The sequence below is a fragment of the Vidua macroura genome, chromosome 27 (assembly GCF_024509145.1).
Source record: "Vidua macroura isolate BioBank_ID:100142 chromosome 27, ASM2450914v1, whole genome shotgun sequence".
In the NCBI taxonomy this organism is placed as follows: Eukaryota; Metazoa; Chordata; class Aves; order Passeriformes; family Viduidae; genus Vidua; species Vidua macroura.
Genome location: NC_071597.1, coordinates 4,348,276 through 4,358,821, shown reverse-complemented (window position 1 = coordinate 4,358,821; position 10,546 = coordinate 4,348,276). Strand labels below are relative to the sequence as shown.

Genomic DNA, 10,546 nt, shown 5'->3' with positions numbered 1-10,546 from the left:
AGAGAAGTTTGAAAAACAGAGGATCACCCTCTAAGCTTAGTCAAAGCTATCCTGTGATAACTGTCCCCGTACCAGCATACTCAATAACCCCCCATGTCATTTTGTGAGGGCAAGTACAGGGGAAAAGATGACAAAAAGGCAATGTCTCAAATGCAACAGAACTTTAATGAGTCAAAAGATGAAAACTAGGTAAATCTGAGTTAAAGGAGCACCAGAGGCAGATAGGAGTCTGCACCAAATAACTGTGGTGGAGACGTCAGACGATGTCCATCTGCCTGCCCTACAGAGGGAGCAGGGCCAGCAGGTGCTCCCCAGAATGGCTGTGTGGGGATCACAGCCCCAGGGAGCACAAGGGAACAAGGACAGAGGAGGGAAAGGAAAGTGGCAGGGGACAGAGGCAGGGATGGACTGTGCTTCCCAAGAGCTCAGGCTGGCCCTGTCCTTCTGTAAAGGCTGCTGGGGTTGCTCAGCCCCTCAGGAAGCAAGAAGTTGATGCTCCATCCCCAGTGAAGTACCATCTTGCTGAGTCCATAGGTTCACACCCTGGAATCATCATCAGCAGCTTTAGCAAGGGAAGCACCTCGTGCCACAGAGGCCACTGCCCAAGCCAGAGAGGCCAAAGCCCCCAGAGTTAATGGGCACTCCCTGAGAGCTGAGGATGCTGCCAACAGCAGCCGAGGTGGAGGATCCCACGGCGGTGTTCTGTGGGAAGGAGCTGAGGATGGGGCCGGGCAGGGTCACCACCACGGGAGAGGGCTGGATGGCCACGTGGGAGTCCTGGCACTGCCTGACACAGGGCTCATTGCAGCTGTTGGCCAGCGGGGTGGGGCCGCAGGGCTGGCAGGGCCGGCACGGGCTGTAGCAGGACATGTCTGGGGGCTGGAGATGCGCCTGTGAGACAAGGAAGAGGGGAGCAGAACAGAAACTGTGGATGAAGAGCAGTCTTCTCCCCCACTAAGAGTGAGATAAGTCACAAGTTGGAGAAAAGAGCTGGGAACTTCGCAGTGAGATCCACAGGTATCACATTACTTTCTGCCCAAAAGAACCCTCTGGACAGCAACCAAGCCCAAAGAAGTTCCTTCCTTGCCCATAGCTCATGAGACACTTAACCAAGTTTCAGCTCTAGTGATGACAGAACTTCCTCCCCTTCCCTCTCCCATGATAGCAGTTCCAAGACCCCACGTAGGACTGGGGCAGGTATGAGCTGAGGTGCATTGGAGGAATATGAAGAGAAAGAGGAGAAAAAGCTTCAGACTCACCTTGTACTGAAGGAGATGGAGGCGAGAGGAGTGGATGAGAGAGTGAGGAGAAGGACCTGCTTTTATACTGCTCTTGCACTGCCCCAGGCCCACAGACAGTGCATGACAGCAGTAATTTTCCAACACTCACCTCAAAAACAAAATGTTCTACGTAGTGGTGCAGGTTGTGTTTTGGTTTCTGTCAACCTGTGCTGCCATTTCATTTCCTCATTTTCAACATTCCTGCTCTGCTTTCATGAGCTGAGATGAGGCACCCAAGGATATTCTGGGTGATGCTGTGTCAGTGAAGGCAGAAGATGTGTTTGAAGTGTGGTGGGGTGTCATGAGCACAGGGGATGTTGGCTTGGAGTGAATTGCAATTGTATACAGCTCCCCTTGTAGCAAGAAGTTTCAGCTCTCTTCCTATTATTGAGCTTTTTTCTGGGGAGAATGTTTGCCAGTTTGACTGAGTATGCAGGACTAGGGACAACCAAAGCCTGCCTGGGTTTGCACCAGGCAAAATACATGATGGGCACAAGAAATTCTTCGAGGTAGATGAGAAGTCCAAAAGATGATTGGAGCAGCTTCGCTGAAGATGAGGGTTACAGGAAAATGGAGGTACTCAAGGGATTCTTGGTCTTTACTAGCAGGAATTGCTGTCAAGACATTGGGCTCCATGGAAAGTCATCAGCAGGAAAGGCTCACCTGCACTAGGGCAGGATCAGTGTGGGAACATATTAACAGATGGACTGAGATGAGTGTGTGTGGTTTGATTCTGTGCACCCCAGGAGGGATGGTTGGTGTCTGGTTGCTCTCAACTCCCTTTGAAAGACTTGGCACTCACAGAATACATCTCAGGACTGAGAGAAAGCCAGTGGACCTCTTGTTTTCAAGAAGGCCATGAAGAAGGAGCCAAGCCTCACCTCAATCCCTACAAAAGCAATGGAGCAAATCAACCTTCTCAGGATAAAAGCAGCAACTTCTCAGGATAAAAGAAGTTGCCTGTGAGGAGTCAGCATGGATTTCTGGAGGCTTGACAAATCTCATTACATTGTCAGATTTTGTGCCTAGCTGTAGAGGGTGAGGGAAGTTCAACAAATGTTCACCTCATCTAACTTAGGCCTTTGATGCTATTGCCTGTAACAATCCTGGGAGACAAATGGACGAAATACAGGCTGGGGAAGTGAGTAGTACAGAGGACTGAACTCTGTGAATATTGTTGGTCTCCAAGGGTTGGCATGAGGGGCACAAAGTCCAGCTGGCAGACACTCACACTTGGTGCACTCGGGGCCTAGACGGGGGCCAGCACTTTTTAACTCCTTTATGCAAGGTCCTGCACTGGGGGAAGAAAAATCTCCTCCCCTCTACAGGCTGGAGATCATTGGCTGCCAATGAGCTTCGTAGCAGAGGACAGGGGGTCTGGAGGGCACCATGGGACAGCCCTGGGCCCTTGTGGAAATGGCATCAGACAATATCCTGGGCTGCTCAGGAATAAGGTGTCTTTCAGGTGATGGAAGATAATCTTGGAAGTGCAGAGATAGAGGAGACAGTGATTCTCCCAGTCTTCACCTACAGGATCTCCCAGGCTGCTGCATCCCCTAAAAGAGTTCTGAGAAGGTGAGGAAGCCTTCTCAGGAGTGAATGGCTGTCAAAAAAAAAGACTGCCTGACAAGAGTTAACCAGTGAAAGCCTTCTAATGCATTCCATGGCTTCTATAAATGAGTTATCAACTATCTGGAGAACTGGGCCACAGGAGCCCTCTAGCACTCAAGAAGGACAAATGGCAAGATCTGCTCTTGGAAATGAAAAACCTCTTCCAGCAGTATGGGCTGGAGACTGAGCTATGCTACAGTCTTAGAGCCTCAGCTCTTTTTCCTCTTATGAGAGATATGCCTTGGGGAGAGGTTGGAGGGTGAAGTGGACGCAGAAGCCTCATCCTCCTGGCCAAAGAGACCATGCTGTGTTGAGGAGCTCTCCTGAATGCTCTGTGGAGGGATAGAAGGGGTTGCAGAAAACATCTCCGCACTGGCTGGGACTCATCAATGGTCCCGTGCATTGAGTATTCTCTTGGCATCTGTGTTTCAGCATACTTTGTTTGCCATGCCCAAAAAGACTCGCTTGGAGAGCAACCCAGCACCCTTGGGGAAGCAGGAACTTGTCCAACTCCCTAGTAAATGAGAGCTGTCAGTGACAACCCCTGCAGTGCCACGTACCTCAGAACACTGAGGGAGGGGATGTGCTCGTAAGGGCCCTGGGTACAAAACCAGCTCTCAAACCACATCAAGGAGTGATGCACTTCTCTGCCCTGCAGACATGGAAGCAGTGGGGGTGTGTTCCAGGAGAGCAAGGAAATGCCTTCAGTAGGCAAATTTCCAGGGAGAGACTCTCCCTACCAGTGACAAGTCAGGCTTTAATTTTGGGTTGGCCGTGTGTGAGCCTTTTGGTGTGAGGCCAAGCCAGGAGGGTGTGATGTCTGTAGACCCATGTCCATTGCAGGGACACAACTGCCCTCCAGCAAGGGCAGATGCATCCATAACCCAGGAAAGCTGGTGCAAGCACTGGGCTGGACCCGAGTACACAGCTTCAGGCAGCCACAACAACCACTACTGACAGCATGACCTCCTTGCCAACACTCCCACAGCTTCAGGGGCTCACAGGACAGTCAACATGTTTTGGAAAAGTCTCTCCTGCTGGTCAGGGTTTAAGGCATGCAGCCAAAGCTCATGACACGGTGAGGAGACTGGACAAACAAGGTGCTGTGCCAAGCCCCAACATGCCCCTCATGTAGTGAGGGGAGACCTGACTCCACCAGAACTGTAATCATGGTCCTTAGGAAGGATGACATTTTCTTTCTTCATGGTGACTGAAGGCAGTGATATGAGACCCCCACAGAGTGCCATGAGAGGGGATGACTCTTCCAAGCAAATCTGTAAAGGATTGAGGGAGAAGGATAAGTCACATCATAAGGCACAGGAGCCTTTGTGCACCCAGGACAGACTCCTGTCTGGCAGGGGGAGAGTCAAACCTTTCAGTAATGGGGTTTGAAAGGAACGTCACCTGATTTCCCAGTTCCATGTCCTACATCTGCACAGAGCCCTCCTGCACTTGAGGATACATGTTCTGGTGATAGTGACATGATCCATCTTGGGAAATCATTGGATCTGTCATCCTGGAACTTGAAAGGAGCCTACATAGCATAATGGGCACGTCAGAAATGAGGAAATGTACTGGCAATGGTGATGGAAAACAAAACACAGCCTGGGGCATTAGGTGGGATATTTTGCTTTGGAGATGAGTCTGTTGGAAAATTACTGTCCTCATGCAGTGACTGTGGGCCTGGGGCGGCACAGGAGCAGTATAAAAGCTGTTCCATCTTCTCACTGCCTCATCCACTCCTCTCCTGCACACAATCTCCTTGGGAACAAGGTAAGTCTGAAGCTCTTTATTCTTTTATTCATTCTCATCATTATGCTTCCATGGGATTTTTCAGCACAAAGCTATCTCTCTGTTCTATACCTGATTTTGGGCTTGCTTTCTATGGGAGAGGGAAAGGTGCAAAAGGGGCGACATGGAGAGAGGTTAGAGGTCAGTTAGGTGTCTCCTGTGGTATGGGCTAGGAAGGGATCTCCTAGAGCTTGGTTGCGCTTTGCAGGTCTCTTTTGGGCTTTGGAGAATGAGAAGCCTGTGGGCCTCTTTATGATCCTTCCAGCTCTTTGTGTGATCTCATGTCTTCTTTCCCTTGTGGTGGTGTTAGAGACTTCTACTCAGTTATATTTTTCTACCCCCCTGTCCTCTCTGCCAGGTGTACCTGCAGCCCCAAGACATGTCCTGCTACAGCCCGTGCCGGCCCTGCCAGCCCTGCGGCCCCACCCCGCTGGCCAACAGCTGCAATGAGCCCTGTGTCAGGCAGTGCCAGGACTCCCACGTGGCCATCCAGCCCTCTCCCGTGGTGGTGACCCTGCCTGGCCCCATCCTCAGCTCCTTCCCACAGAACACCGCCGTGGGATCCTCCACCTCGGCTGCTGTTGGCAGCATCCTCAGCTCTCAGGGAGTGCCCATCAACTCCGGGGGCTTTGGCCTCTCTGGCTTGGGCAGTGGCCTCTGTGGCAGGAGGTGCTTCCCCTGCTGAAGCTGCTGGTGATGATTCCAGGGTGTGAACCTATGGACTCAGCAAGATGGTACTTCACTGGGGATGGAGCACCGGCTTCTTGCTTCCTGAGGGGCTGAGCAACCCCAGCGGCCCTTGCAAAAGGACTCTTGGGAAGCACAGCCCATCCCTGTCTCTGCCCTCTTCCCCTCTGTCATCTCCCTCCTGTGTCCTTGTTCCCTTGTGCTCCCCTGGGTTGTGAGCCTCACACATCCAGCCTGGGGAGCACCTGCTGGCCCTGCTCCCTCTGTAGGGCAGATGGACTTCTAGAGGGTTCTCAGCTACAGCCATGGGGTACAATCTCTTATCTGTCCCTCGTACTCACTGCACCATGACCACCGCTCGAAATGACCTAATTTTCCTCTCTTGACTCATTAAAGTTATGCTGCATTTGAGCCATTGCCTCTGTGTCATTTTTCCTGCAGATGCTCTCCCAAGACAACCAGGGAAAGAGATGTTGCTCAGTCTTTGTTCTGAGAGGTGTTTGAGGATGGCTCTGAAGTGACTGGTAGCACAGGCTTACATTAAGTTTGCTTAGTCAGAAACTAGATTACTTTCTGCTTTCTAAGTCTTGCAGGATGATGACATTCCAGATGCCAAAGGGATTTTATTGCTAATGGCATCCAGGGCCAACTTTAATCTCTGTGGATGGAAAGTTTATACAGAGCGCCACTCTTTCTCTAGTGCACCAGTGTAAATAACTTGGTCCATGTGTGCCAATCCTTTCTATGCCATGAAATTTCCACTTTGTTACTAGAGAGTCCACTACCCACAAAAACTGCATGCCAGAATCCATTTACTTATGCTTAAATGCTCCACCTGGAAACAATCCCTCTTTTTTTTGTTGTGGGATAAAAACCTCTGCAAAGACCAAAAAAGTTTTTGTCACTGAAGTATTGGACTTAGTGGAGCCTTTAATAGTTTCTTTCAGCCTTTGGAACAGTGCAGCGAGGCCAGGTCAACGTAGGCTAGTCTACAAGGAAGTGTGGTCTTGGGATATGGAAGGATAAAATTTCCACCTCAGAATCTTTTCATCCCTTTGTCCATCTTCTGAAAAGTGGCTGCTATCAGAAGGAGGTTCATTGACTGGACATGTCTGGCTGTGGAGGTGAAATAGCAACTGCGCCCAGAGCTCAGCCTTCACAGAATCACCGAATAACTTGAGCTGGAAGGCACCCACGAGGATCATCGAGTCCAAATCCTGGCCCTGCACAGACACCACAGCCATCCCACCCTGTGCCTGAGAGCATTGTTAAAATGTTCCTTGAGCTCTGGCAGCCTTGGGACTGTGACCATTCCCTGTTCAATATCTGACCACTCTCTAGGGAAAGACTCTTTTTCCGATATCCAAACTAGATCTGCTGCTGAGAAACAGAAGACCCATGTGCACACCCTACTAGCTACGTTGTTTAATTAGTTCTTACCCATTCAGTTGTTTCAGTTGTATCCTAATTTTATATACTATTACTTCTTTGAGTTATTGCTTTCATACTTTTAGGAGTTTTAGTTACTGTTGTTGTCATGTTACTTATGTTCCCTTCTTTTGTAAAGTGCTCGAAGAGATAGGAGAAGCCTTTTTAATTCAACAAAAAGAGAGAGTTGGGGGACCCATGGGCCTACTGGGGAGAGAGCAACAATGATCCCCTGCAGAGAAGCACCTTAGGCTCCAGGCATTCCTCACAGCTCAGGGTGAGGAAAGAAGTTTTCCCCATGGTGCTCTGCAGTACTATGTTAATTTGTCTCAGTTCTGTCTTCCCATTGGTCTTTCCCACCTCCATATGTTCTTGTTCTAGAATGTTCTTCCTTCCCTGTTATCCCATTGGCCATTGTAACCCCACCTATCCACTCTGGCATTCCCTATTGGTCCCTTCCCAGTGTACCCCCCCCGAGCCCTCAGACCATTGGATCTCCGATGCTCTTCTCCGCCCCCTCTTTCCCTGTATTTATACCCTAGACCTCTTGCCGTTGGGTTAGGAATGGCTGAAGGAAAGCAACATTGACTCCATGCTCAGGAGGCATAAAGTGAGCTTCATTAGGAGCTTTATTAGGAATTTTATTAGGAATTTTATTAGGAGCTATATTTTGTAGGCAGGATCATTCACCCAGAACCTGATTGGTTCTTAACAACATCCCTCACACCATTGGTTAATTAGGAACAATACCTTCTTTCCATAAACATCACGTACAATCATTCCACATGATCACAAACACTGGGTGTGGGGACTAAGATATGAATTGTTTTAATTCTTTTCTCTGAGCATTCTCACGATTTTCCCCAGGATGATGCCTGGAAAAGCTATCTGTTTCTGACTAAACAGTTACACCCATAGACCCTCCTTAGTCTTTGACCCCCGGACTCCTTCAGCATTGCCTGAAATAAAGCATGGTGGAACTCCATGCCGGCACCCTCCCACGCCTTCACTGCCGAGCTGCTGTGTGTGGATGTGTTCGTGTGTGTGTCTGTCTGTCTGTGTCTGCCTGTGTGTGTGTGTGCTGGTGCTCTCATGGCTCCTCCCCATTGGCACAAGATGCTCTAGAGGAAGGTTGCATCCACCACCACCACGGATGCAACCAGAGGAAAACAGCAACACAGGATCACCGAACCACAGCATGTCATGGTCCAATACCCTCACTCCTCGAGGCCCAATCCTTTGCCTGTCAGGAGATGCAAAATCATCTGAAGTGAGTATTTTCACTGACTTCTGAGGGAAATTTTTCCACAGGTACCTTATCTTGCACTGATTATGTCTGTGTGCATACCCTCTGAGCATATGCTATAGCAAATCTGGAAGTTAGGTTAAGTTATACTTTAGGCTAGATGCTATTAAGTGTTATTTCTCTGTTATATTGTTAAGTTTAAGATATAAATTAAGGTATACATTAAGTTAAAGTACTGTTAAGTTTAAGTGTTGTTAAGCTTTAGGCCGCATTCCTTTTCAACCTTGTTTACACTTTTAAACACAGACACACCCCCTACCCCTAGGTAGTTTCAATTCACTTCTGTTTTGATTGCCTGGATTTTGTTTTGTTTTGTTGTTGCTCGCTTCTTTCTTGTTGTGCCTTGTTGTACCTTTGTTGTCCTCCTGTTGTCCCTAGTTGCCCTTTGCAAGTAGAGTGAATCCTGATAAAGAATCAATTGTGCTTTGTAGTTTAATATTAAACCAGACTTTTGTTCATACCCTTGCTGGTGATTTTTTGAGCAATCTCAAGCACACTCATTCAGGACACTCTGGGAGCCCACACAAAGCAGACACAGATTGAGTGGGAAATCTCACTTGTGGAGTCTTGAAACAAAAGTGATCATTCAGTGTTTCAACAGTGCACCCTGCCAGCACAGCGATGCCCAAGATATATTCTTTAACTGGGGCAATTAACACCTTCATGACAAATGGGGTGGTGTCTCCTATTGTTGGAGAACCTTAGCTTGGAGGGTGGGGGTGGAGCTGCCTCCCAAGGCACAGGTCTGGGAAGTCTCTTCATTAGGAGCAATATCACCATGTAATGCAGTAACTCCTGCACCTGTATCCAGCAGAACTGACCATGCAGAGTTCCTCCAGATGCCAATTCATAGTTAGAGAAACATGGGGGCATCATGACTAACGACCTGCTCCCAAAGAGAGGCTACAATGCTGCCATTTGAGGGGACCCGCCAACCTGCTGCTCCTGCTACTTTGGCATCTGTCAGGAGTTATGAAGCTCTGTGGTGGCAGAAGGCTTGGTGGGGGGGATTACTTCTTCCTGCAGATGTCAAATTTGACAGATTGTCAATTGTCAACATTGACAGATGTCAATGGCGAAACATTTCTGATGTTGTAATTCCATTTATTTCTGACTGTGGAACAGCAGCTTGAACTCAATCAATCCACATTTGTTTCCTTGTCTCCCACTAAGTGATTCTTTTTAGCTTTGCTGGCCTATCCTTTCTCACTACCTGCACAGCCAGCTCTGGGGTCACAGCTCCAGTATCCTTCCAGGCATTTGTTAAGGCACTTACTGTGGGAATTGGCCTAGCTGTGACTTGGAATCAGCCAGACTTTACCCCAAATGAACCGGGTGTTAGTTTCAAGCCCTGGGAATCATTTGTTTAACTTAGGGTGAGCCTGAGAGTTCCCCCATAAGCCTTTGGTGTGATTACGTTAAGTTGTCCAAGTTCTGCTCCCCTATTGGTTACTTATTTCTTCTATATGGTTATAGTTCTAGAATGTTCTACCCCCAAGTGTATATATTGTTGCTTTCCCCTTGTTTGGGGTCTTTGGATCCTGCCCCTTGTACTGTGCTCGACTTCTCCACATTTGTTGTTTTTTCACTCTTTATTAAAGTTACTTTTTGGGCAACTTCATTGAACCTGCTGCTTTTTATTTTCACCACCCTCACCCTAAAATCAGAGAATCAGAGAGGTTTATCGCAGCCACCCTCACTGTGACAACTTATGTTGTACCATATGTGACTGCTGGTTTCAATTCATCGGTGCCCCCTTCACAAACTGCGTTTTGATACTTCCCATTAGTGCTTCTTCTTCAGGATCAGATCCTGTGGTCAGGGCATGAGTTGCTCCCATCTGCTGCAGCAAACAAATACCTCCTTCCATTGTACACCAGGTCTCAAGGGAGCTCATGGACTCAGCAGGATGTGTGTTTTCAGTCCAACCCTCCATACAGCTAGCGATGCAGTGTAGGTGCCAGCAGTATCGTGTCCCTCAGGACCCCTGATATTTCATAGCTAAACACACCCCTGTGTCTCACTCTTCCATCACCCCAGGGAGGGCCGGGGTTCTGATCTGAGTCTGCCACATCCCCCCAGAGCAACACCTTTCTCTCTTGCAGCTGGGGACAACTTAGGGAGAGACAAGGACCACACAGAGGCACAGGCTAGGATGCAGCAAAACTTTAATGAGTTGGAAGAAGAAAAGCAGGTCCTCTGAGTGGGCACAGTAGTGCAGGGAGCACCAGGGGGATGAAGGAGACTCTGTCCCTTGGCCATGGTGCAGTTCACACCTTGGATGGGGCTTAGCCAGTGATCACAGCCCAGGGGAGGACATGAGAGCAGGGACAAGAAAGAACAGGAAGGAAACAGGCAAGTTAGACAAAGGCCATGGTTTGGGAGCCCAGACACAGCTCTTCCCAAATGCCATGGATGCTCAGTGCCTCTAAATGACCATGTT

General features: G+C 48.9%; 1 protein-coding gene across 1 annotated transcript; it reads right to left on the bottom strand.

The window, feature by feature from the left end:
* Nucleotides 1–564: 564 nt before the first annotated feature.
* Nucleotides 565–5,063, bottom strand: LOC128819603 (feather keratin 1-like). The gene is made up of 3 exons (XM_053999849.1): nt 5,039–5,063; nt 1,260–1,297; nt 565–891 (listed from the first exon to the last, which is right to left on the bottom strand). The coding sequence occupies exons 1-3, from the start codon at nt 5,061–5,063 to the stop codon at nt 565–567; spliced, it is 390 nt and encodes a 129-aa protein (XP_053855824.1).
* Between the last annotated feature and the right edge of the window lie 5,483 nt (nt 5,064–10,546).

What these genes read in the sequence shown, in the direction of transcription:
- LOC128819603 (XM_053999849.1), bottom strand. Translation starts at nt 5,063, where the DNA reads ATGTCTTGGGGCTGCAGGTACACCT. An exon ending in TTGGGGCTGCAGGTACACCT is followed by an intron (nt 1,298 to 5,038) that starts GGCAGAGAGGAC and finishes CTCCTCACTCTC; the next exon opens with TCATCCACTCCTCTCGCCTC. An exon ending in TCCATCTCCTTCAGTACAAG is followed by an intron (nt 892 to 1,259) that starts GTGAGTCTGAAG and finishes CTTGTCTCACAG; the next exon opens with GCGCATCTCCAGCCCCCAGA.